The sequence below is a fragment of the Ursus arctos genome, unplaced genomic scaffold (assembly GCF_023065955.2).
Source record: "Ursus arctos isolate Adak ecotype North America unplaced genomic scaffold, UrsArc2.0 scaffold_16, whole genome shotgun sequence".
NCBI classification, from domain to species: Eukaryota; Metazoa; Chordata; class Mammalia; order Carnivora; family Ursidae; genus Ursus; species Ursus arctos.
In genome coordinates, this window is record NW_026622830.1 from 12,968,597 (window position 1) to 12,995,897 (window position 27,301).

At 52.8% G+C, this 27,301-nt stretch overlaps 1 protein-coding gene across 3 annotated transcripts in view; it reads left to right on the plus strand.

Moving 5' to 3' along the window:
• The window catches only part of SULF2 (sulfatase 2), a 112,622-nt gene that overhangs the window by 9,207 nt on the left and 76,114 nt on the right, over positions 1 to 27,301 (plus strand). For all 3 annotated transcript variants that reach the window (XM_026503686.4, XM_026503685.4, XM_057312483.1), the window contains exon 2: positions 18,129 to 18,403. In XM_026503686.4, the coding sequence (XP_026359471.1) occupies positions 18,229 to 18,403 (175 nt within the window). In that variant the 5' untranslated portion in view covers positions 18,129 to 18,228. The remainder of the gene's footprint in view (positions 1 to 18,128; positions 18,404 to 27,301) is intronic.

Genomic DNA, 27,301 nt, shown 5'->3' on the forward strand with positions numbered 1-27,301 from the left:
ATAACTGGAAGTTTGCACCTGTTGACTATCTTCCCCCAGTTTGCTCACCCCTCACTCTCCACCTCTGGCAGCCACCAGGCTCTTCTCTGAGTTCCGCGTTTTATTTGGAGATCCCTCACCTAAGTGAGCTCGTACAGTCTTCGTCTTTCTCTGTCCAACTTACTTCGCTAAGCATCATGCCCCCCACGTCCATCCACGTGGTCACAAGTGGCATGGTCTCCTTTTTCGTGGCTGAGTGATATTCCGTGGCACGTATCTACACACCACCTCTTCTCCATGCGTTCATCCCTTGGCAGACCCTGATGCTGTTCCATGTCTTGGCGTCGTGAATAAGGCCACAGCAGAAGTCGGGGTGCAGGTAGCTTCTCGAGACAGTGAGTTCATTTCCTTCATATAAATACCAGAAGTGAAATTGCTAGATCATAGGGTAGTTCTGTTTTTAATTTTGGGGGGAGCCGCCCACTGCTTTCCACGTTGCTTTCTTTTTAGCTTCTCGAAGGAGTTCTGCACCACCTCTCTCAACCGCCCTGCCTCTAAGGAAGGCTGTGGTTCCCCACCCCCCACCCCCGCCGCAGGGGAGGGAGTCCAGCTCAGACAGATGGACGCAAGTAGAAGAGTTAACTAGGCCTAGAGCTCGAGTCTGGGGCTCCCTGAGCTGAGGGGCTCCACCATGTGCCACTCCCCACCCTGACCCCAGCCCCCTGACTTTTAGGCCTCAATCAGGCCAGCTCAGGAAGGGAGCAGACCTTGGGGACCAACCCTGTAGGGCTCCGAGCCCGTCCTGAGAGCCCAAGGTGGGCTTGTCCCCACGTACTCAGGACCTGCTCATAAGGAAGCAGGAGTTCCTAGCCATCTCCAGGGCCGCTTGTAAAACTCCCAGCGCCCAGGCCACATCCGGACCAATTAAATCAGTGCCCCGGGGGTGGGGCCGGGGAAGCAGGGTAGTTTAGCGCTCCCAGGTGACTCCAGTGCACCCCTGACGTTTCAGACTGCTAAGATGGGGTGCCTTCTGCTAGGCGTTTCTACAAATGGGTGGAGGCAGCTGCTGTGATAAAACCCTCCTCCCGGAGGCCTGTCGTGCCCATAGTGAAGTCCAGACTCCCTGCCAGAGGCTGCCCTGCCCCGCGCCGCCTGGCCTCCGCCCCCAACTCACACCCGGCTCCTCCAAGCTTATTACACTGTCGCACTGGCCATATCAAAGCTTGTTCCAACCTCGGGGCCTTTGCACTTGCTGTCCTCTCTGCCTGGACATCACAAGTCTGGCTCCTTCTGATCCGTCAGGTCTCAGTGCAAATGTCACATCCTTAGATAATGCCTCGAAGGATGCCTGTTTTGTGTTTATAACACCACCCTCTGGAATCATCTCAATGTTTCCTTTGTCCTCCCACCTCTCACTAAAAAGTAAGCCCCATGGCTACATGAAGCTGTTCTGTCTCGTTCACCTCTGTATCCCCAGCGCTCAGAACAGGGCCTGGCACTCTGCGTGCTCAGGAGATATTCTTTGGGTGAAGGAATCTGGGAAGGAGCCTTCAAGATGCCCTGCTGGGTGTGAATCTAGTGTTTGGGGATCCGTTGCTGAAGGCAAAGGAGTCAAAACCAGTTTGTCATTTGCAGAAAGCAAAGGTGGGAGTGGGGAGGGTTGCTTTTGCACGCTCACCGGTCTGCGGACCCTCCCGGCATCTGGCATCCAGCCCAGAGCCGGAGCTGGGGTTGGTGCTGACATCGCTCACAGAGGGGTGGCCATCGCCCTCAGGCCACAGCAGGGACGTCAGGCACTGCGGAAGGGCTGGCAGAGGGCTCCGCTTGGGACGTGAATGCTAATGCACGAGCTCAGTGGCGTGACATTTCTGCAGGTGCCCTGGGAAAGTCTACTCTCCCCCCACCCATATTGGCGCCTCCAGAAAGGAGCTGTCACAGCTCATGAGACCCACTGCTCGCACCTCCTCTCCTGAACTCACTCCTGAAAGCTCACATTTCTACATACCGGGCAGTGTTCTAAGTGCCTGCTCAGGTGAGCGCCTGATAACGCTGTGACACTGGCTGTCTTCGTCCGTTCAGGCTGATGTAACAGAAAACCAGAGACTAGAAGGCTTATAAGCAACAGAAATTGCTCACCAAGGTCAAGGTGCCAGCAGATTCAGAGTCTAATGAGAGACCGCTTCCTCGATGGCAGATGACACCTTCTCATGTCCTCACGTGGCAGAGGGGCAGGGGAGCTCTCTACGGTCTATTTTAGAAGGACACTAATCCCATTCACGAGAGCTCCGCCCTCCCAACGACCGCACCTCCTAATACCATCCTATTGGGGATTAGGCTTCAACATATAAGATTTTTGGGGAGACACACACATTCCATCGAGAGCACAGAGACCTTCTAATCCCCATTTTTCCAGACTAGGAAAGTGGGGCACAAAGAAGGCTCTCCTTGTTCTGTCCTATTATAGTAGGACGTCACAGGCTGGCTAAACGGGGCCTGTATTCAGCTCCCAGAAATGTTTAACCTTCACACTGTTTTGAACATTGTTTCAAGTTGTCAGAACTTTAAAAATTTGAGATTTTATCTTTTAAAAATTAAAGTTCCCAGCTTGTGAAAAATAGGGAGGCGTGGGCCACCCTGAGTTCCCATCCCCACTGATCATGGGTTCTCCACTTTGCCACAGCCCCCCCCCCATTCCCTCTTGTCTGAGGCTGCAGTCGGGTTCACTTGCCATTGGACATGGCACTTGCCCTGCTGTTCTCATTGTGGAGAACGTTTCTCATTTCTTTGTTCTTAACGCCTCTATCCAAAGGGTAGAATGAGAGCCAGAGAGAAGGGAGCATGTGGGTTTTTCTTACGCTGGGCCCACTTCACTCATTTCCGTCACCTGCCTGGCCCACGTGGGCCTTGGAGTTCCTCCTCCACTACAACTTCGTTCAGATCAAACAGCCCCATTTCTAGAGGCCACACGTTGCAACTTTGTTTATGATAATAAGGGAAGTCTGACATCTGTGGGGTGCTTGGCCAGGCATTTCCTCACCACTACAGTGCTTTCCATCAAGGCCTGTTACCATCTCCATTTTGTGATTCGGGGAGCTGAGGCACCCTCTGTGGTACCCCCACTGGAGTAGGAGCTCTGTAGGCTTGTTCATCTTGGTACCATCAGTGCTTAGCTCACTGGCTGTTTGAAACAATGACTGAAAGAACAAATGAATGAGTTCTCCTCTAAGTGTTCATCTGATTTAAGCCATTGGCCACTGGAGACCAAACATCTTGATTCATCATCAGTCATTTGTAACATTTTAGTCAGAAGAATGGGCTCGAATTCATGTCATTCAAGGCTCTTTGGTTGTGTTTCTGCTTTGTGTAACAGCTCGCCTTCAGCTCAGTGGCTTAAAGCAACAGTGTGTTTGTAACAATTCTGTGGGTTGCCAGGCTGGTTCTCTTGCTTCCTGTGATATCCGCTGGAAGGTCCAAAATGGCTCCCCTCAAATGGCCAGCAGCTCGGGCTGGTCACCAGCTGGGAGTTCATTGGGGCCATCTGCTGAATCCCTCATCCTCCTTCCCATGACTTCTTCCCACGACTGTTTGCACTTCCGCACAGTATGGTGGCCTCAGGGTAGTTCCTGATTCCTAGGAACACAAAAATGAAAGCTTCTAGGCCTATCTAAAGCTTTAGCTTAGAAAGCTCTAGGGCTCCCCGAGCAGGAGTTGCTGGAGGAGGCTTCCAATGCGACAAGTGCACCCCTGATTTTTCCTTCTGCTCTTGACATTCCTTTTAAGAGTCAAAAGACCCACAAGAGGGTCTGACTGACCAGCTTTGGTCACATGATCACCACTGGGTCACATGGCAGGAGAGGGTGACGCACCTTGGCAGAAGAGAGTAAACCCTCAAAAGGAAATTGGGCTTCTAGGATCAAAGAAGAGGACCAGATGCTGGACAAAGTTAGAAACCACTACACAGCCCCCGAATAAGTGACTCCCCCAGGGTGAGCAGTTAACATTTTTGAATGAATGATTAGAAGATGGATGGTTGGATGGATGGATGGATGGATGGATAGAAGAATGAATGAATGCATTTTTTTTAAATCTAGTGTAAGTAGAATGCCCAGTGGGCACCTTGGGTGGCTCAGTCGGTTAAGCATCCCACTTGATTTCAGCTCAGGTTATGATCAGGGTCGTGAGTTCGAGCCCCGCATCAGGCTCCACGCTGGGCGTGGAGCCTGCTTAAGATTCTCTCTCTCCCTCTCCCCCTCCCCACCCCCCAAAAAAGAATGCCCAAGTCTGTGTAACATCTCTTCTAGAGCAGGGGCCCCATAACTCAAGCACTGCTGGGGGTCTGAGAGCCCTCTTTATGGGGCAAAATCAGCTCCCAGAATTCCTGCTGCGCCTCAGCATCCTAACCCCAAAGATGGGGATCATTTGAGCTGGCTTCTAGAAGCGAGAGTGTGGGCAGTAACGAGGGAACCACCAGCCCAGGGAGTGTGCTCCCACCTCCCCAGACCCCACGCCACCTGGACTCTGGCAGCCGGTCCTCACGCCCTCTCGAGCCACCGTACACAAAGTACACCTGCTGATACCTGGCGAACCGCCGGTGGGAGAAGCTGATCCGAGCTCAAGGAGCACCCCTAACCGATGGCTTTCCTCCCTTGGCAGTCTAGTTCCAGCTGCTGATTAGACTGCACAGCCGGCCCGGGTTGGAAATGGACCTGTCATGCGAAATTCGCTCCATTCGCGTCTCTAAATTTAGTGAGTTATTTGGTAAAAGTTGCTTCCGGCTCCTTCCCCCGCCATGAGTACAAGCTTCTCAAATAATTGTAAGGGCCGGGCCGTTTCCAAGGTGAGCTAATGAGAAGCTCATCTGCTAATAGCAGGGGCATGACGGGTGAGGGTGGCACACATGGCTGTGGATTGGGTGGAAAGGGAAGAAATAATTGGATTATTAATACTGGGGCTGCCAAACTAGATCTTGATCCCTTTATGTTCTTCTCAAAGGGAACTACAGTCTCTGGAACCATAAATATGTGTCCCATGGGGGTACTGAGAACGTGTGGGGTTAAAAAACAGAGGGGACTGGAATCCTCAGTCCCGGTCGAGGCAGTCTACACTGAGAGCCAGCCCACAATTAGGGGTGAATAATGACTCTGTTCAGGTCCAACCTTATTGCTTTTGGCCAAAGGCCTTTTGCAGAAATAACTTTGTAACTTGCTGCCAGGGAACTTTTGTCCACAGCTGAGACAGAAGAACAAAGAACAGAGGTGGGAATTTGTATCTGATTCCCATTTCCCCTAAACACCTAGCAAGAACAACAGGTGTGGCCTACCTGGAACGTGTGGGCTGGGGGAAGGTGATGGCCAGCCTCCTCTATGGCAGGCTGCCACTCCTGCTCCCGCCATACTGGTCTTTATTCTGTTCTTCATACCAACCAAACTCATTCCTACCTCAGGACCTTTGCACTTGCTTTTTCCTTTGGTTAGAAAGCATTTGCCTTATAACTGGCTTCTCACCACCTTCTGGTCTCAGCTCAAACATCACCCCTTCTTAGGAGCCTCCCCTGATTTACTCTGTGTCCCATTTCCCTGACAGTTTTCTTCAAAGCTCTTAAAACGACCTGAAATTCATCTTCATTTATTATCTGTCTCCCCCACCAGGATGTCAACCCATTGAGGGCAGAGGCCTGATCTGCTCCATGTTCATAGCTGCTCCCCAGCCATCCTGCATAGCACCTGGCACATAGTAGGTGCTCAGGAAAGATTACATAGCTTTGAAGGGTTACAAATAGGCCTCCGGCCAAGCTCCAGAGTTGCTTTGTTTGGTGTGCTCAGTGTTTAAAATGTATTGAATGTTTTCACTTTAGAAATGACGTCTCCATTGCGGTCCAGTCCCCACCCCCCAACCCATCCCCCTAAATCCAGACCATGTCACTCCTTTCTCCTGCCTGGCCCCTGCAGGCATTTGAGTTTGAGGCCCCACTTTAGACAAAGGCCACTGCAGACAGGTGTCTCTCTCCCAAAGGTAACCCAGCAACATCCTGGCTTTTCCTGAACCTAGACCATGGGCCACTCTGCTGGGCTCTGCCCAACCCCTTTCCATTGACTTGGTAAAGGCATGGTTTCTGGTGGGCAGGACCCAGTAGTCTCCTCTTAGGGGCCATGTTTTAGGGGTCATACCATAAATGACATGTAATATCATTGTGTTCTCTTCTGAGCCTTCTGAGTCACCAGGGAGGGAGTCCCTGTAACCCCTCCTTTGTGGTCTTCAAGGAGGCCCGTTCCCCTTGTAAGAAAAATATCAGTGCCCTTGGCAAGCAAGAAGCCAACTGCAATGTCTGCACCTGTTTCTTTATGTTGCTCTCCGTTTGTGGCAGGGGTTCTCCCCTGGGGGTGATTTTATCCCCCAGGGGACATGAGGCAATGTCTGGAGACATTTTTGCTGTCCACGGTCGGGGGTGGGTACTACTCACATGTCACCAGTAGGGAGGCCAGACAGGCTATAGACCCCTATAAATGCACCCCCTCCAAAGAATGGCCCAGCACCCACCCCCGACAAGCCAGCCAGCTGCCCGATGACACGGGCACAGTGGCCTCCCCTCCTGGATGGCTTTCGTGGGCACAGTGGCTGTGGGCTCAGAGGGCCAAGGGGCGAGTCATTTCCCAGCACGGCAGGAGGGAAGTGAGGGCAGTTAGGGGCCAGTTCCCTGAAGCCAGGTCCCACACTTCACTTGGGGTTTCTGGGTGTGTTGGTGGCTTCCTTTCTACTTAAAAACGAGGAGAGAGAAGGTTTTTTTAAAGTGGGAATTAATGGTTTCCATGCCGATGTAACAGGAGAAGCTCCATTCTCTGAAGTATGGGGGTCTGTGGGAGTGCTTGCTCTGGCTTTCCACGTCCAGCGCAGGCTTTTCTCTTTGCCTCTTCGGCTCCCTTCAGAACCCTCTGGACCTGACACCACGGAGGCTCATATGTGGGGTCTGGGGAGCCTTTGGGTCACCCAGGGCTTCCTGAGGCTCGGGGATCTTTGAATTGGGCGTGGGTACAGACTCCAAAGCTTGCTAGATGCAGACACGGAATCTGACTTGGTTTAAGTTTCACTTCCTAGAAAGGGTCCTGTGTCCCCGGGAGAGGCCTCTGTGGCTCTCCCTGCATGGTCTCTGGGCCTCCAGGACTTGGCAGGTCCCCCCGTGTTTCCAAGACGGCTGCAGGATAGCCAGCATGCTCATCTATGCTGTGACCTTGACACTCCTCCATGGAAAGTTGGGGTCCCTGTCCCCTCCTTTTGAATCTGGCCAGTCTTGTTCAATATAATCTAGTGGGAGTGACACTGGGGGGACAGCAGAGAAGATCGAGTTCAGTTGGAAAAACCGAGGCAGCACTGCCCATCGCTGGGACACCTGCCTTCCAAGCAGGAAGCTGCCACATAAGAAATCAGAGCCCACCCTGAGGCCACCATATGGGGAGGAAGCCCAGGCCACAAGGAGAGCCCCCTCTACCCCCGAGGTCCTAGCCAACTGCCAGTAGCAGCCACCTGAGGAATCAAGTCCCCAGCCCTTCGGTCATTTCAGCTGTGGCCTCAGCCATTCTAAAGCAGAGACCAGCCAGCCATGCTATGTCCTGCGTGAGTCCCCGATCATGAGTCCCTGAGAATTTAAAAAAAAAAAAAAAAAGAAAGACTTTATTCTCTTGCTAAGGTTGAAGGTCAGTAGTTACAGAGAAATAGTCATTGGAGCATGTGGCATGTGCCAGTCTGTCCTCCACTCAGTCATCCTGCATTCATTCAACAACATCTAGAATCTCACATCTCGCGCCCCTCACTGCCCCTGTCCTGGTCCAAGCCCTGTCCAGGCAGCCGTCCCACCGGCCTCCCTGTATCCGCGCTCACGCCCTACAGTCTCTTCTCCACATGCAGCCAGAAGGATCCGGTTAAAACCTACATTCAATCTCTGCTTTCCCAGCCTGGAACCTTCCAGATCCTTCTCTCCAAATATTAGCCTTCCCATTGCTCAACTCCACCGCAGCCATACTTGGCGCCTTTCTGTACCTCACACCCCCAGGCACACGCCTCCCCCAGGACATCCGTACTTGCTTTTCCCTAGGCCTGGAACACCGTTCCCCTGAGTATCTGCAAGGCACGTTCCTTCACCTCCTTCAGGACTCTGCCCAACTGACCCCCCCATTTAAAGATGCAACCTTTCCGCCCACCAGCACTTCTGACCTCCCTCCCCTGCCTCACCCCCTTAGGACTCATCACCTCATGCCTATGATTTATATGGGTGTCTGACTCATGACAGATTGTTTATTTCTGGATCCCCAGCACGTAGGATGGGGCCTGTGTGTGGTAGGTGCTCAGTAAATATTTGTTGACTGACTGGAAGAATGAGCACCCAGGCTGTGCCAGGGCCTGGGACTATTCAGAAAAGAGACAGCCCAGGGCGCCTGGGTGGCTCAATCGGTTGAGTGTCCAACTCTTGGTTTCAGCTCAGGTCATGGTGTCAGGGTCCTAGGATCAAGCCCCGCGTCAGGCTCCCCACTCGGTGCAGAGGCTGCTTGAGGATTCTCTCTCTCTCTCTCTCTCTCTCTCTGTCTGCCCCTCCCCCTGCTTGCAAGCTCGCTCACTCGCTCTCTCAAATCTTTTTTAAAAATCCTTCAAAAAGAAAAAGCCCTATCCCTGCGGAACTTCCAGTGAGAAAACAACCCCCACAAAATGAAGACCAGAATAGAAGAGTGCGCAAAGAATCACGTGTGTGATGAGTGTTCTGAAGAGAACAAACCTTGCATGAGGCCAAGAGTAACAGGGGTGCTTGCTTCCAGGAGGGCGGCCAGGGAAGGCCCTCCCTCCACCTGTCAGACTCCACCCATCCCAAACTTCAGAGCTGTGCCCAGGGAACAGTCTGTTTGGCTTGGCAGATGAGGAAACTGAGACCAAACTGGGACCAGAATTCATGACTCCCACGCCCACGTTCCTTCTGCTTTTCCACACCACCTTTTTCTTATCGGTTGACAAATAAGGATGAGGAAAGTTTGCCTACAGTAAGGCAGAGAGTTGGGCCCAGGCCCAGGCTGAGGGCTAGCAAGCCGTCTTGTCAGGTCTCTGCACAGAGGCAGGAGGCGGCTGGGAAGCCACCTGAGTCAACACTCCGTCTCTAGCTTGCTCTACTGTTTGGGCTCATTGAGTTGCAAGTGACAGAGAAAGCAACTCGGAGCAACCTAAGAAACAAAGACAATTTGGGGCGCCTGAGTGGCACAGCGGTTGAGCGTCTGCCTTCGGCTCAGGGCGTGATCCCGGCATTATGGGATCGAGCCCCACATCAGGCTCCTCCGCTATGAGTCTGCTTCTTCCTCTCCCACTCCCCCTGCTTGTGGCTGTCTCTATCTCTGTCGAATAAATAAAATCTTTAAAAAAAAAAAGAGAGAGAGAATTTGATTCATGTTCCTAAGGAGTCAGTGTGTGAGAAAGCTGACCTAAGAAGAAAGAAAGAAAACAACTCAAACTAGTCAAAGGGGAAGAAGGAAACTATTGGCGCCTGAAACAAGAATCCAGAGGGAAATCTTCCTCCTTCAGGCTTAGCTGGATCCAGGTCTCAAATGTTTCCAAATCCAAGTATGTTCCAGTTCTCAGCTCTGTTTTCTTCTGTGTGTTGGCTTCATTCCTCCTCTCCATGAGGCAAGATGGCGTCCGTCTTCCCTCACCCTCACGGTGGAATGACATGGAACCAGTTAGCCAGTTGGAAAGGGTAGGCATCTCCTAGGTTAAGGCGTCAAATTACTCTGATTGGCCAATCACTGAGGCAGAAGGATTGGAAAGCTCTGATTGGCTCAAGTCTGGATCCCATGGTCTAGCCTTGGAGCTCTGCTGCCTGCGGCCTAATTTAAACCTTATGGACCAAGGATCGGCAGAAGAAGATCCCCAAATGAAAACTGGATGCTCTTATAGAAAGTATGTTGGCCCAAACCCAACAAATAACACTAGACAACACATATTGGGCACAACAGTCCTGTTCTAAAGGCTTCACAGGCATTAAGCCATTTCCTCCTCACAATTCTGTAAGTGCTCTTACTGGCCCCACTTTACAGATGAAGACACTGAGGCCACAAGAGGGTAAGTTACTTGCCCAACAACTAGTCCGTAGTGGAACCAAGATTTGAACGTGGGCTGTCTGCTCCAGATCCCATCTCCACCCCTTCTCTGGCCTGTACCCTGCTGCATTTGAGCACATATCTCTGCTTGGCTTTCTCCACTCTCTCTGTCAGCTCCGTGAAAGTAGAGACTTGTGTCTGGTTTTTCTCCTGATCATGAAACAGTACTTGCACATAGATGCTCAGATGTTCGGGCGTGAGAATCACATGGCCTCAAACACCCCCTCATTTTACATACAAAACCTTGTGATGTTCAGCTTTCCAGCACCTTGAATATACTGTTTCTAAGCTTTCTTTGAGTTCTAACTATACTCTGTGGTCCCATCCGAAAAGTTCACCGTGGTTTGCTGTTCGAGTCCTGACGCTTCTCACTTTTAGCTGGAGGTTTTCAGCTCTAGCTTTTGATCTGTTGACTCCTTGGAATGTGAGCTCCAAGAGGGCAGGGCCTTTTTTTCTTTCCACTGCTTTATCTGCAGTGCCAAGAACTGTGCTGGAACTGGCACATAGCAGGTCTTTGAGGATGTCTTGTTGAATGAATAGTTCTGCAAGCAATGGGGTTCCTAAGCCCTTCTCTCTATGCCCTAATTTCCTTTCCAGATCCTGAGCCCTTGTCTTGAAACCTGATCTTTGTCCCCTCCCTTTGAAAGACCCTTCTCTTGTCCCGTGCCCTTCTCCGGAGAGCTGGCTTGGTTCCCTGCCTCCAGCTGGAATTCCAAGACCAGGCACAGAGAGCCAGCAGATGCCCTGGCCCTGGGTAGGGAAGACAGGGAGAGTCTGTGCCCATAGGTTACAGGAGCTCCTATCCTTTCTTTGACAGCCCTGGAGAGGAAGGGAGAAGGCTGGGAAAAGCCTGTGACCAGGAAGGGGAGACGCCAGGAGAGTGTAAAGTTTAACAGATGTGCTTGTGTCATCCCGTGTCTAGACAACTTCTGGGCTTGTGAGGTGCGGGACCACACATTTCCATCCCTCCCACTCTGCCTGCTATTTGCTCAGGCCGTTTCCTGTGCCGGAAGCACCCTGTCCTCCACCCTCTTCTTCAGAAAAACCCTGCGGATTCTTCAGAACTTTGTTCCTCTTAGGCTTCTTAAACTTTCTTCCTTAAGACCTCCTCCAGGCAGCCCTCTCTGACTGCCCCCCAGGTCAGCAGTTTCCCCCTTCTTCTTCCCGTTTGTGCAATATACTTAACCGCAACTTCTTATATCACTCATCGGTTTCCAAGTGAGCATAGGAGTCAAGACAGGGCTCTGGGGTCAGGCCACCTGGGTGCAAATCTCAGCTGTGAGGTCTGCTTGCTCTACCCACCCAGGGCCCTGCAGGAAACAGATGACGCCCTCCAATAAAGGTGTGAACAGAGTGCAAGAAAATGAGTAATGAGAGCAGATCCTTGGGGCTGGGGACAGTGGGGAGCATTTGCTGGAACCTGGAGAGGGCCACCCACAGGAGCTGTGGCCCCCAGCAGAGCAAGAGCAGGTATGGACAGTTCCCAGCACCTGGGCAGGGAATACGCCTGGCAAGGCTCCGGGCCCCTCCTCTCACCTTCCCTTCCCCGGGCAGTGTCCCCCTTGGCCAAACCCCGTCAGGAGCGAGAGAGCACGGAGCCTGTTGATGTGGTCCATCCAAGGGAACCTCGAGGGCCCAGGGAAGCACAGAGGATGGGGAGGAGGTGGGCCAAGGGACGATATTCAGCGGCTCTGCCTCCAAACTGCATGACCGTGGGCAAGTTCTCGAAACTCGCCGTGCCTCAGCTTCCTCACCTGCAAATAGAGCATCCAGCTTCATAAGGGTGTTGTAGGGGTGACAAGAGCTAATGGAAAGAGCGCTGAGAAATGGGCGGGGCCTGTGATAAGTACCCCCATAAATATTAGTTATTCTTCACCAGTGTTCTTTAAGGGTTTTTACTGTGTTGGTCCTAGTGCTTCCTGTTGCAAAAGACAGCCCCTGCTCAGCCTATCTGACCGCAAAGGCTACTCGTTTGAGCCTGTGAGTAGCCATAAGGTTCAGCCCAGCGTCACGAGCATCCCCTCCGAGCCTCCCCCTTGCTGGAGGGAAGGGCTCTCGCACTCCCTGCACTCAGCCACCCACCCCATGGTGTCTTCCTGCGCTCTCCCATTGGCCAGGCCCGGGTCACATGTCTTCCTCTGCGCCAATCACTGGAGCTAGGGAGCCAGAACGTGCTGATTGGCTCTACCTGGGTCACATGTTCTGCTCTACAGTCAGGCCGCCCCTACCTAGCACAGGAAGGGGGCAGCAGGGACCCCAACCACACCTGGAGGACTGTTGAGGGGGGAGGGGCGGGGAGAAAATTCTTTGCTAAGACAATAAATAGCTTAGGTGTCTGCTCTGTGCCAAGCACTGTTTCAGGAGTTGGGGATACAGATGTGAAACAAAACTGACAAAAATCCGTGCCCTCGGGGAGCTGACACTCTAATGGGGGTGGGGAGGGGGGGGACCCATAAAGAAAGAGGTAAAATACGTAGTTTGTCAGAGGTGGTCAGTGCTAGTGGGAAGGGAAGAGACTTCTGTGCTAACCTACAAAGCCAAAATGTAAGCAAAGACCCCAAGGAGGTGAGGAAAGGGCCCTGAAGGTATCTGGATGAGGGCTCCAAGCAGAGGGAAGAGCATGTGCAAAGGCCCTGGGGTGGGGACATGCCTGGCATGTGCAAGGAACAGCACAGAGGCCATGTGGCCAGAGACGAGTGGGCTAGGGGCAAAATGGAAGGCGATGAGGTCAGAGAGGGGATGGGCAGACCGTGTAGGATCTGGTTGGCCCTTTGGAGGGTTTGGGGTTTTATTCAGCCTGAGATGGGAGCCCTTGAAGGCTTTTCCGTGGAGGGAGACACCCTGTTTGGTTTTAACAGGATCCTCTGGCTACTTGATAGGAGGAGGAGAGGGTAGAAGCAGGAAAACGAGGTAGGAGGCTGTTAGGATCCAGGCACGGTGATCCTGCCCTCTCATTCTGTGCCTTGCACATAGTAGGTCCTAAATGGAAATCTGTAAAGTAAATGAAGACAGACGTGAGTGGTCGGGCTGTCTGGACCACCTGGCCCCAGGACATGGGGCATCTCCTCACACCCTACAATCCCCTGTCTTCCCTTCTCCCTGAGGGTTCTTCCATCCAGTCAGTGCCTTGTTTTGTCTCTGGCCATGTCCTCCTCTCCCACCCCCTCAGCTGCCCGATCATTCCCAGACTCCTCTTAGCTACTTCTGCTGGCAATTTGGGGATCCTCAGAGGAACACTACCATCTGGGTCTTTCTGGACAGGCCCGGGTGCAGTCCTGGGAGCTTCCCCGAAGCTGTGGTCTGTGGGGCCGAGGGTCATTGGTCCCCCAGAGACTTGTTCCTCTCTGCAGATTAACAGATAAATCTAGACACAGGAGTGACGTTGGGATACACTTGGGATACTAGACGTTTCCAGAGCTATCTTCCTCGACTGGCAAGCCTTTGCCAACGTCTGTGAGATGACACAGGACAAAGTGAAGGAGCCAGATGGACCTAGCAGCGAGCTGGTGGGAATGAGACGAGGTGTCCGAGGGAGAGTCAGAACATCGGGCCGCTGGTGGCGTACAGATTCACCACATACTGTCCGTTTAACCACTTTGAATCTTTTTCCAAGAAGGAAAAAAAAAAGGAGGCAGAATCCCATGTGTCATTTTTAATTGATTTCTTCAGCATCCAGAGAGAGGCTGGCACAAGGCCAGGGGAAGTCAGAGCTGGGGGAATTCATCCAAAATCGACCTACTGATGACTTGATCTGATGAAATAATTAGCCCCTGTTATTCTCCAGTCTCCAGTCTCAGAGCTTTGACTTCTATCCAGAGAGGGAGCTTCCTGGCTGGTGGGTTATAGTTGCTGGGGAGCAGGGGGTGAAGGGGACTCTGGTTGCGGTGGGGGAGGGGCATGAGAAAACCAACGTGGGTGCCAGGAACAGAGTCCAGCTGACCATGTCTCCCAGCTCCACACACCATCTGGCCCAGAGCTCCCAATACAGGCTGCAGCTCCCGGCTCCGTACCTCCCTTGACATGACAGGTCCAGAGCCCAAAAGACCCTCAGAGGACACCTGGCCACCTGCTGCTCCATTTGGCAAATGAGGAAGGAAACTGAGGCTGGGAGTCTCAGGACCTTGCCCAGCAGCCTGCTTCCAGGGGCTTCTGTTGGAGCAGTCTGGTCGAGCCAGATTGGATTTGAACCCCGTGTCTGCCACTTATTTAACCCTGTGATCATGGAAACAGTACTTTTAACTCTCTGTGCCTCAGCTTCCTTATCGATAAAATGGGTATAATATGGATGGGCGGAAATGCGGATTAGATGTAAAATGTATAGAGCGGGGGCTGGAGCGTTGCAAGCTCTCCACGAGCATTTGCTGTTATTGTTTCCGGTAGAAGAGAGTTGTGGGGCATCCCTTGGAAAGTCTCTCGATGTTATTTTAGTGCTTGACGTCTGTCTGAAGGCACGTGAATGTGCGTTTCACACATGAAAGTGGGCTGGCGGGCTCATCAGTTCAAGTGCAAAGCACGAACCACCCTGGTGTGTTTCCAGGGACAGGTGGGACAGACTGGTAAACAACATGATTTGAAGACCACCCCATGATTTGGGGTCATTCAGGGACCGATTTGATGGTGGAACATGTCTCTTCTTCAACCCTCTCCCAGCCTCCACCTCCCTCCGGCAGAAAGTCTGGGACGGTGCTAATGCGTTTTGACTCTTTTCAACACCTAAAAAGAGTGTGTGTACAGGCGGGAAAGCAGGCGGGCATAGAGCTCAACTTAGAGCCTTAGGAAGGAACGAGAAGCTGTGGGGCTGAGTAACAGTGTCTGCTTTCTTTCAGCTGGTGTGACTTAGTTTGATGCAGAAGGGGTTGCCAATTTTCCCTTTACCCCTGGATAGAAAGTTCGCGTTTTCAAAAATATGGATTTGTGTTTTTATTTTTAAATGAGGCCATGTCACAGTGGAAGGGTCATGCAGCTAGACCGGCAGCAGGGGCTGTGGCACCTGGATGGGGGAGGTTGGGCAAGGTGCGTGTAGGGGAGCAGAGGTCAGACCATCTCTGCCATTTCCTCCCCGGGGTGATCTTAGGACCGTGGTTAAGCCCCCATGTTCTCAACTGTAAAATGGGGACAGCACCCGTACCTGTGTTGGAGGTAGCTGGGAGTGGAGGAGACTGTCCAGGCAGAGTGGCCGTCACAGCCCACCCACAACTACAGCAACCAGCCCGAGAATGGTTGACTCTGCGAATGATTGTTCTGGGTCATTCCGTGTGCCGGGCTGTGGTCTCGGTGTTTCATCCTCCACGCCCATTTTATAGATGAGGAGACTGAGGCACAGAGGTGTTAAGTTATTTGCCTGGGGCCACCCAGCAAGTGACTCCAAAGGCCAAGTCTTAACCATCCACAATGTGGCACACAGCAGGTGCTCAAAACACAGTTGATGGGCGGCTCTGGCTGTCGAGAGGCCACAGGGTGGAAGCTGGTGCTTGCCCGCGGGGCCTGTGAGAGTCACAGTTCCCGGGTCTGCTCCCCTGAGAACGTGATCTTCATCTCCTCTCCCTGCACAGATGTCCTGTCGGAGGTCCCTGGGGAGGGAAGCACTGCGCGGAGCCCTCTCCTGCTCCCAGCCTGCCCGGGGGAGTGTCGATTGAAGGCATTTCTTCCAGAGGCAGTTGGGTTAAGGGAGCCGACAGGGAATCCTGCAACACCCAGAGGGAGCTAGCAAGGGAGGGGAGCCATCACTGCCCGCAGGTTCGAAAGGGCAAGAGGAGGCTGAGAGGTGCCCCCAGGACTGGAGGAAAGTGAGAACAGTGGCCAGCATAGAGAGACAAAGGCACTGGGGTGCCACTGATGCAAGGGAGGGAGGAGAGTTGGATAAACGTGCTGATTTCCTGCCTCCCCTGCCCAGCAGCCTCCCAGCAGAGTTCCCACTGGCAGAACCAGCAGGAAGCCAGACTGGGCAGGTGCGGTGTGCAGAGACGAGACCGGCTTCCTGGGGCACAGAGCAGGGTGGAAAATGGATCAAAGGGACAAAGAGCAGCCCACCCCGGGACCCTTCCTGGGGGAGGATGACAGGGGAAGGGGGTTGGTGACACCTCTGAGCCTCCATGCCGAAGTTATGGCATGGCCCTGCCCAGCCCCATGTCCCTCACTCTGCAGAACTCAGAGGACCTTAACAAAATCTCCATTCCTTTAGCTCTCAGAATATTTATTTGGCGCCTACTACTACGTGACAGGCATAGTACTAAGTGTTGGGGACTGAGCTGTGATTAACACAGGCCTACCTCCTACCCTCATGGAGCTGACCCTTTAGTGGGAAGAACTGGGCAACTAAGATAACTGCAGGTTGTAATAAGGATTACAAGGAGAATAAAACAGGTTGTAAAATATGGAGAGTGCCTCAGGTGGGGACACCGCCTTAGATAGGGCAGTCAGGGGAGGCCTTTCCGAGGAGGTGACATTTGTGCCAAGGCTTGGCAGAGGAGAGTGAGCCCAGTATAGAAAATAAATCTGGGAAAAGACTCTTCCAGGTTTAAGGAAGGGCAAGTGCAAAGGCCCTGGGGCAGGAACGTGCTTGACTTGTCAACAGAAAGAAGCCCGTGGGGCTGGGGAGCAATTGGGAGGAAGGAGGAGAGGTAGGCAGGGGTGGATCACTCGAGTGACCTGTAGGCTCTGGTAGGGAGTGTGCATTCCATTCCTTGGGCTGGAGGAGCCAGGTGAGAAGCAGGTGAGGGACAGGACTGGGACTAAAGTGAGGTCAGTGCCCTGTACTGGTACCACCCGGAGTGAGTGAGTCCCTTCTGCCCTGTGCCCTGAACACCTCGCTGGTCTCAGCCTGGGCCAGGCCTCCAGAGTGATAAGATGCGAATTGCATTTTAAGAAGATGCTTCTGGCCGCCCAAGAGAGGATGGAGGATGGGGGCGCCGTCGGGAGAAATGGGGGGCCCCTTAGAGAGCTGTTGCCGAGACGCATCCCCGCCTATGTACCAGATGAGCTCCCTGAGCTGGGACTTTCATGGGGGGCGGGGGGTGGGGTGGGCAAACAGAGTCCTTCAAGGTCACTTGGCCCCACCTCCACCGGAGCTTGGTTTCCTCCTGATGCGTCTGCTCACTCACTCTCTCTCGTTTTAAATAAATGAGACCTAAAGTCTATATCTGGAAAGACTTGAAGGCTCATTTCCTCAAGATGTAGAAAAATGACCACAGAGAGCAAAGAGCGGAACGAGATCAGACCTGCCCGAGCCAAGATGCACCATCCCGCTTTCCCTCCCCCCATCTTTGCTTGTGACCCCATCTGACCCCGGGGGGGGCCAGGGGTGACCGAGGTCGCACAGACTGTGACAGCTCTTCTCCCATAGCTTTTTAGCCCTCGATTTTCTCTTTTGTCCTTTTGTTGATTCTGCAAACTTAAAACTCACGTGAGTAACTTGCCCAGCGATGGGATCGTCTGCAGGCCGCCTTCACACACATCCCCACTGCTTCAGCTCCTTTAACAACCTCGTCTCCCCATTTTATTCACGGGAAAACTGAGGTTCCCTACTGGCTTGATGGGGAGGACACCCAGGGGGCGAGTGAAAAGCTGTGACTGGAACACAGCAGCCCCGCTCATCCACGCACTGCCCAAGAGCAGGGACCGCGTCCTGCTCACCTCTGCCTCCCCGCCCCCACCCCACCCCCAGTGCGGGGGGGAGAAGGGAGACCCAGAAATATCTGCTCACCCAGTCTGGGCTCCTTCTTTTCCTTTCTGTGGGGGCTGATCTGTCTATCGAACCAGCCTCCACCAGCACGTTCAGGAGACTGCTGGTCGGGGGGAGACGTCTGTCTGCCAAAGCGGCCAAGGAAAGCTTTCCTGCCACTCTGCTGTCCAAGCACACTGCACGTTCTTTCCTTCTCCTGTTCTCCGAGTTCGGTTTCCCCTGCTCTCACTCCCCCTGATCAAAGGAACCCTCGTCGTCCATGCCAGCAATCATTATGCAAGCCCGAGCCATCAGGCGGCCTTTACGTAAAGACTGACCTCATTCTCTTCCTCCTACTTCAGATCCGTGAGTAGAGCGGGAAGAAGGGACAAGAGACACAGCCACGAAACGCGACTTCAGACTCCTGGGTCCTGCAAGAAGCCCGGATCGGCAGAGCGCACGATGGCCCCCCCCAGCCTCCTGTTTTGCTTGCTCTCTGCCACCGTTTTCTCTCTGCTGGGTGGAAGCTCGGCGTTCCTGTCACACCACCGCCTGAAAGCCAGGTTTCAGAGGGACCGCAGAAACATCCGCCCCAACATCATCCTGGTGCTGACGGACGACCAGGACGTGGAGCTCGGTAAGCAGCCGGCCCGCACGTGACACCTGCCAGGCCCAGGCCACCGCGCTGGGGCTGAGGCTCCCAATGCGGGTTGGCCGTGGAGACCTGCGGAGCTCGCCTGGCTTTCAACCAAGTCACAGGGGTTGTCCCACACACGTGCGTTTGCAGCTTGGTCCGCAAGGCCAGGGGTCTCCAGCTCGTTCCCAACGCAGAACCCTTCCTGGATCACTCCAGGAGTCTTACGGAAGAGAGATGTTTAGGCCAATTCATTATGTTCACCTAGTTTCTATTGAGTACCTGCTGGTTGCCAGGCAAGATCGTAGGGCCTAGAACGGCTGTAATGAGTAAGACAGACATAGTCCCTCCTGTCATGGAGGGCGGGACACAGTTCATCAGCAGGGTCACCCGGGAGATCATGTCAAGAAGGGAGAAATGAGCTGGTGACACTAAAGAGGGCTCTGTGCCGGATTGGGGCAAGGGGGGGGCGCTACTTTGGATTGATAATCAGGGAGGGCCTCTCAGAGGGGGTGATGTTTGAGCTGATACTGAAGCTAAGTAGGAGCCAGCCGGGGCCGTTTGTGTGTGTGTGTGTGTGTGTGTGTGTACGTACACATGCACCTGTGGGCCCTGCTCCTCCAATCTAAGCCACTTCGAGGGGGCTCAGCCTTCCTTGGTGGCATCCAGGGACAGGGAGGGCAGACAGTTGCTAGTGACCTGAGGCTGTTCACAAAGATCATGCCTCAGGAGGATAAGCTTGGTCGCCTCCTATCTGGAGCTTCCTCCCGTCACGATGCTTTGGCTCCGGGTAAAGCGGGCGAGGACAGGGACCCTTACCAGGGTTTAGCTCACACACACCCACAGCGGGCGTGTCAGGGGCTTCTCCAGCTCACAGTCTCTGCAGCGCCTTTATTCCCCACGCGAGCCACGCCCCCAGCGCCTCCTTGGCTCCGCCTCTGCACTCCCACGCAAGACCACAGGCTCCTCCCCCTGAGCTGTGGGCGCTACACCCGTGGGAGGGTTCTCTCACGGTGCGAGGCCGCCAAGAGCGAGCCCTCTAGAGTGCGTCTCAGCTGCACCTTCTGCTCCCCGGGGTTGAGCCCCACTGATATTTCCAGCTTGCCTTTGGGGGTCTCCCTCAGGGTAAACCTTTCTCCCTAGCTTGTGACTTCTCCCCCCGACCACCAGCTTGAATTCACTGATTTTACGGTTCTGTCTCTCCAACAGGAAACCATACACAGAACTGCCCTATAGAAATACAACGGGAGCCACAAATGCAAATGACATAAGCAACTTTAAATTTTCTAGTCACTACATTTTTTAACACTGAAAGAACAGATGAAATTAATAATGTATTTTTGTTTAACCCCACATGTCCAGATGATTATCATCTCCACATGTAATCAATACAAAAGTCATTAAGGAGATCGTTTACATTTTTTATACTGTTTTTGGAATCAGACCTGTACTTTATGCTTAGAGCACACATCTCAATTAGGACTAGCCACCTTGCAGGTGCTCGGTAGCCACTTGTGGCTACCATATTGGACAGCACACGGCCTTGTGCGTTTTCCTCCTAGAGATTTCTCTTCTAATCACCAGGGCTGTTGTGTACTGTGAAGACCTGAGAAAAGCCTTTTAAGCAAGGGAAACAGCATGTGCAAAGGCCCTGAGGCAGGAGCAAGGAGACAGATGGGGCTGGAGCCTGGGGAACGGAGCTGGAATAGGAGACTGGAGAGAGAGGATGGAGCCATAACTTGGAGGCTCTTGTGGGTTGTGGTAGAAAGTGCCAGGAGTTAACCAGGTGAGGGGTGGGCTTTTAGCACCTATCCACTGTCAAAGGACAATTGAATATTATTGGTGGCAACAAATGTAAGGGTTTACTGGATAAGCCTTTGCAACCCAACCTGAGATTGTGGTGAAGATCCAACTGGGAATCTACACTCTTCTTGGATCCATTATTAAAAGCACACATCAGGCTTTTTCACTGCTAAGAAAAGGTGATTTGTATACATCCCAGTTGCTCCTTAATGATTTGTATTAATGATCACAAGTATAGATTTTTCTCAGGGAGCTTATCAAGTGCAGGAAGACTTTGCAGCCAGGAAGCAAGCAAAGCCCAGCACCTTTATTGACAGTTGGACACACAGAATACCTGTTGGTCTGGCAGCGTCTAACTTGAACCGTGTTTGATGACCATGGCGAGTCTCCAGATCATGGCCATAGGGACGCAAGTTTTGTTTCTGGTAGAATTTTGCAGAGAGCGCTTGCATGTGGCACCCGGATCTCTGAGTACATGGGTCTTGCTTCACAGGGCCCCTCGATGGTGGTCATGCCTGGGAGTGCAAGACCGCCCAGGCACCCACTCATGCATTCAACAGATATGCATTAAGCATCCAGCTCTGTGCAGCGCCCCAGGCTGGGAGCTAGAGGATGGGGAAGGAGCATTCCAGATCAAGAGAACAGAAAAGGCAGAGGCACTGTGTTAGTTCGCCATGAACTTGGTGCGTTAGGACAGAAGGAAGGTGTGGGCTGGAGAGAGCTGGGCTAGACGTGGAGAGAGATAAGGCCGGGAGTGGAGTGGGACCAGGTCGTCAGGGGTCTTGAGGCCATGATGAGGGTTTTGAGTTTTATTCTTAGTAAAATGGACATGGGTTAGGGGGCCTTTAGCAGGGTGCTATGAGCTGACCTAGGTTCCGGCAGGATCCGTCTGGCTGTTATGTCCAATTTGGGATTGCCAAGAGCAAGAGCGGAGACAGGGAGCCCCATTTGGAGGCCTTCGGGAATTGGGCAGGGGGTGATGGAAGCTTGGACCCGGGGCCGGAACAGTCACAGGTGAGGCGTCGATGGTTGGGTGTGGGGGTTAAGGAAAAGAGGAAGATCCAGGGCAGCTCCTAGATTTTTGGCCTGAACGGCCACTCTTAGGAACAACCCGTTTTTACCGTAGCAACGCGAGCCAGCTAAGCCTTGTGTCAGAATGTGATCACACGTTTACATCTGTGACTCTCGAATAAAACCAACAGAATATGCAAATACAGAAAAAGGGTCTAGGGTCATGATAAGGACACAAGAGGGAGGAGAGCAAGGAGAGCCACACCTAACTTAAAATACATGGATTTACTCTTTATTTTACAAAGGGAGAGATTAAGTCACAGGAAAATGAAGTTTCTTGTCCAAGGTCACACCCACGTGACTAGACCATGGCCAGGCAAGACTGAAACCCAGAGCCCATGATTTTCACCACTGTTCTACTTAACCAGTCTCCTGGAATGGCTGTTGGGTTGTTTCTAGATCGTTCGTGGGTTTGTTAGTCGGTGTTCACTGTCACAAATACGATTGCCGGGGATGTCTTTACACGTGCATCTCAGCATACGCGGGCAAGTGCTGCTGTGAGAGAGATTCCAGAAAGTGGATTTGGTGCATTGAGAGCCCTCGCCTTCTGGGTCATCTGTCAGCTCCCAGGCCGTAACCCCGCCTTGCATAGATCCGAAGCCTGCGAACCTTCCCTTCCGCGCACCAGCCGACCCCTCCCCAGCAGAACTGGCTTTTGAAGGAGCTGTGCAAGCTTTCGGGAGGTGAGGGATGGGAAGGTGGTAGTGGGGGGGGGAGGGGGGACGGTGGGCTTTTTATAAACCATGAGACAGACCCAGATCAATAATGCATGTTCCAAAAAAGGCCAGCACATTATCTCACAGTCTGCCACGACTGGCACACACAGGGTGGTCCTAAAAAATTTATCATCTGCTATTTTCTGCTCATTCGTGCGGCAGCTCTGATGGTTCTCGGGGCTGAAGGCTTCTCGACTGAGCTAATTCCAGGCTTCCTTCCAGTCCCGGGTGGAGAACAGCCGTCCATCCTAATTAGGGTCTGGTTGAGAGAACTGTGATGGGACATAGAGGGGGCTCGTCCTGTGTCCTCATTGCGAGGTTGGGGTGGGGGAAGAGGGGCCGTAGATTTGTTGGCTCTTTGCTCGCGTGCATCTGACACCTTCCCTGAGTCGTCATGCAGAAGCGTCACATGCCCAGGGGAACTGGTTCCAGGGCATAGAGGTCAGTAAGCAGCCTCCATCATCAGTACATTGTCAAGGTGATTGGGCAAATCCCTGTGTTTGGGTGATCCTCGGAGACCGGCAGGGGCTTGGCTGGCCGCCTTTACCAGAAGGATACGAGAAGGAGAAGCACACAGAAGCCGGCGTCTTGCTTACGTCTGGTGTCCTCGGGTCAGATAGGCTGTGTCACTGGGGAGCCCTGCCAGGGTTCACTGGTTGGAGTCGATCCGGCCAAACCTTGGTGAGCCTCAGCAGCTCAGACAGGCTCGGAGACACCAAGAGGAGTTAGACACAATCCCTGGGGCACATTGGCAGTATCCCTGTGCTGCCTGTTCCATTATTTGAGATTTTATTGAACCAGACTTACTTTTTGAAGCTTAAATATTATTTGAAAAGGAAGTCTTAAATTATGACTATAAATGAAAAACCAGTCTCCACTGCCTTTTGTAAAAGGTCACTGCAAAACCAAGTACAATGAGAACAGCAGTGTTTTTGCATTTGGGCAGGAGGCAGCCTCCCACGAGGCTGGTGTGTCTTTGTTCTGCAGGGTGAGGGCAGTGCACCTCCCCGAGACTTTCCCCTTGACCCGGTCAGCAGGATGCAAGCTGGGAAAGGGAAGGACTTTCTTAAGTGGGAGCCATGGGCTTTTCGTATTGGAGCCCCACTAATATGGGGGCTCTTGTGTCTGAGGGTTTGAGACAGAGCCCCAAACCCCAGAATATCGGGGCTTGGCTCCTGAGGGTCCACACAGGGTAGAAACAAGCTGTCTTTTTGAGGCCCCCTCAGATCGCCAGATTTCGGGTGTGCCCCCCCCCAAGACTGCAGGAACGGAGTCGTGCCTCTGTGGCTGACAAAAGGCCACTAAGCAGCAGTGTTGAGGGGCCACAGAAATGCCGTAGGAACAAGTATTCCATCGGATATAAAAACCCATGTTTCACGACCACCTTCCGTCAGTCTGGATTCTCTCAGTGGCGAGTGACAGAAACCCAATTCAAACAGGACTGACTTTACACCAAAAAAAAGTTTATTTGACTCAGGTAAATAAAAAGTCCAAGTGTATTCTGAGCTTCAGGTGTGGTTGGATCCAGGAGCTCTGTCTGGCTCTCATCCGGCTCTTCAGCTCCCTATTCTCAGCTCTCCTCCAGAGTGGCCTCACGCTCAACCCAGCTTTCCATCTAGCATCATCAGACCTGTGTTGATGGTACCGTGGACAATCCTTGTAGAAAGAGTGTCTTTCTCCCATGTGTACCAGTAAATGGCACCAAATGAAGCAGCTTAGATCTGGTCCCTGGGACGGTTGGTCAACCATGGGACAGCTGGTCAACCGTGAACCAAGCAGGGGGATGGAATACAAGGATCAGCTGGCCTGGGTCACATGCATATCCCTGGAGTCAGGAAAGGGGCCAACCACACAGGAGCCATGAGGACTCAGAGAGGGAGTAGGTGTGTTCCCTAAAGGAAAATTCAAGAGCTGGTGCCAGAAGAAGGCAGGTGCCAGGTGTGCAGTCAAGTCCAAGAGATGCTCTGGGCACGCTCACAGGGCTCTCTCCAAAGCAGGGTCACCAGACTCATTCATTCAATGGGTATGTGCCAGAGGGGATCCAGTAGCAAACGAAATAGGCAAAATCTCTACTCTTCTGGAGCTCGCATACTCATGAAAGAGTTAATAAAAAAGATTTGTAAAGCGTATAGTGCCTACGATAGTGGAAAGAGGTGAGGGGGTTAAAGCAAAGGAAGGGAAGTCCGCAAGGAGAAGGAAAGGGAAAGTGATGATTTGGGCAAAGAAGATGAAGGAGCCAGTCAAGGGAGTTCCCCCAGGAAGAGCATTCCAGGCAGAGGGAACAGTGGGTGCAAAGGCCCCAAGGCAGAAAGCGGACCCACCAGGCTCACAGAGCAGCAAAGAAGCCAGGATGGCAGAGCCGTGTGAGCAAGGGTGAGGTCTGAGAGGTAATGGGTTGATGGTGGAAGGGTAGATCATGCAGGGTCTTTGAACCAGAGGGAGGATTTTGACTTTCTGGGTGATACAGATACCAGTGGAGAACACTGAGCAAAGGAGGGACGTTATCTGACTTATGTTAATATGACTCCTCTGGCTATGATATGGAGAATAAACCGAAGGGATATAATAAGAGCAGGGAGCCCAGGGAGGGGTCTACTGCAGAAGTCCAAGCACGAGATGATGGTGGCTGAGACTGGAGTGGGGGGAAGCAGATGCTGCCCCTAGTTCCCAGGTAGAGCTGATAAGATATGCTGATGGACCTGGTGTGGAGTGGGCGAGAGGAGTCATGAATAACTCCAAGGTTTGGGTCTGAATGACTGCAAGGAGGAACTCTGTTCACAGAGGTGGGGAGAGCTCTGGTCAGGAGCTCAGTTCAGTTTCTGGACCTGGTAAGTTGCAGAGGCTGGGAAAAATCAGGAGGAGCTGTCCAAGGCAGTCAGTCAGCTCTGAGTGTCACAAGTTCAGGGACGAGGCCCAGGCCTGGATGGAAAGGGAGTGAGCAAGGGCCAGAGAAGGGGCAAGAAGTGTATGTAGATTGTGTGCCTGTTTGTGCTTTACTGGGGCCAAGACCCTCACCACATTTCCAGAGAGGTCTGTGATCTTGAAAGCTGCAGGCCCCGAGCCCAGAGGGCTGCCTCGTGGGAGAGGCAGGCTTTTGAGAGAAAGGCTGGGGAGGGTTTCTGGCCAGGCGCTTGTTTTCCACTTTCCATCTGTGAACACAAGGAAACCACACCCTGTACTGCAGACTGATCTCCAGAAATCAATTCTAAATTTCAGGCTTGGGTACTCCGTAGGGGCCAAATGGCTGGAAGCCCAGGACAGCGTGCCTAGATTCCCGACACCAGATCCGTGTAACTCCCAACTCGGCCTCTCTGAGATACCAACTCCTGACATTCCTGCCGTTTCTCGCTAGAGTTACAAAAACATGTGGCTGCAGGTTATCTCAGGAGGAAGAAAGGCTCATCTAGACCCACCCTGGTGTTCAACTTGGCAAGCACATTCCTGCAAGACTTTTTTTTTTTTTTTCTTTTTCAATTCAGCAACACTCTGGGAGATCACTTAAATTCTGGAAGCTAAGTATATCAGGATTAGGTTTGGCTGCATATAAAAGAAAATATAAAATAACAGTGGCTTAAACAAGATAGAATTTTGCTTCTCAGTCACATAAAAATATCTGGAAGTTTGCATTCCAGGGCAGGCATGGTGGCTTCAAGGTTATCAAGCACCCAAGCTCCTCTGCCTTTCTGTTCTGCCATGCTTATTGTTGGCTTCTCTCATTAAGGTCACCTCGTGGTTCAGAATGGCTGCTGGAGCTCCAGCTCTCAGAGCCATGTTCCAGGCATCACAGAAGGAGGAAGCAAAAGGGTAAAAGTGGACTTCAAGTTAAGTCGGTTCCCTTTAAGGACCTCATTCCAGACATCACGTACAACACAGACAGAACTTTACTTAATTAGCCACACGATCTCAGCAAGAAATGTGGGGCACACTCAAATTTGGATTATTCGAGAAGGGTTTAACTATATTTTGCCAAAGCGTGAGCAAGCAAGTATGGGGAAATCTATTTAGTAACATTGGAACCATTCCTACCCCAAGACCAAGGGGATGAGGGGAGCAAATGGTTACTGGAACACAGAGGGCCCAACAGGAGCTGTCCCCCTCTGTTGATACCACAGGGAGAGAAATGGAGGATTGCATGCCCCAGCATCTGTTTCCTCTTCTGCTGATCTCCTCCCAGGGCCCCGCATTGGCCAAATCCAGCCCAAAGCCAGAGGGTAAAAGCAGTTGTGGAGGCAGCCCATCTAGGTCAGCTCGCTGGGCTGGATCATTGGACAGAGAACTGATCTAGAAGGCCAGAGGGAGGACCACTTGCACATTTAGCTGCAGGACGGTCTGGGAAAGGTATTTCCTAGCTAGGTGCGTTGAAGGTTAAAATCAGGGTCTATTAGGAAAGGGAAACACATATTGGTGGACAACCAGGGTCTCTCCCACACCAGAGATCAGGAGCAAGGGTCCCAGTGAGGGGCAGTACCTTGGGGGGGGGGGGCTGTTGTATGAAGGGCACTAGGGACACCTGCACCATGAGAAAGAGACAGTCACGTAGGAATTTGGGGGAGGACCATCCCAGGCAGCAGGATAAGTGCAAGAGCCCCGTGGCAGGAATGGGCTTGCCAGGAACTCTGAGTGAGGTCCCAGCAGGACCTGGGCAGTGAGAGGGAGAATGACGGGGGAAGGTCTAGATTTTATTCCAAAACCCGTGGAAAGTCACTGAGCTGTTCTGAGCAGGTCAAGTATGCATGATTCATGTTTTCGATGGCTCGGTCTGGCTGCAGGTAGAGGGCCAGTCGCCCGGGGATGAAATCAGAATTGGGGAGACCTGTGGGTGCCTGTGGGTGCTCTGCAGAGGCAGCGAGGGGATGGTACCGGTTCTGTTTTGAGGGTCAGCAGGCAGGGCTCGTGGATGGATTGCAGTGGGGGGGGTTGGGAAGAGAATGGAGAATTACTCTGAGGTTTTGGCTGAGCGGATGGGAGGAAGGTGGTGCTGTTTACAGAGATGGGGACCCCCGGGGCAGGAGGAACGGGGTTTCAGGCACCGGACAGACATCCAGCCGCTTTGCACACATCACCACCAGGCCCGTGGCTAGGGGACTGGCTGTGTGTGGCCCATGAGGACAAGGTGGCAAAACACCCCTAGGGGCCTAGCCTCCAGCAAGGAACAGGATGTGGGTGGAGCTCCTCGGGGAGGCGGGGACCAGTGATTGCTGAGGGCCATTGGTGATTCAGGCAACCTGCCCTTTCCCAGGGCCTCCGGGCCACCTCCCTTCCATTGAGAAGGGCTGTATCACAATTTTCTCCCAGAAGCTTCGCAGCCAGA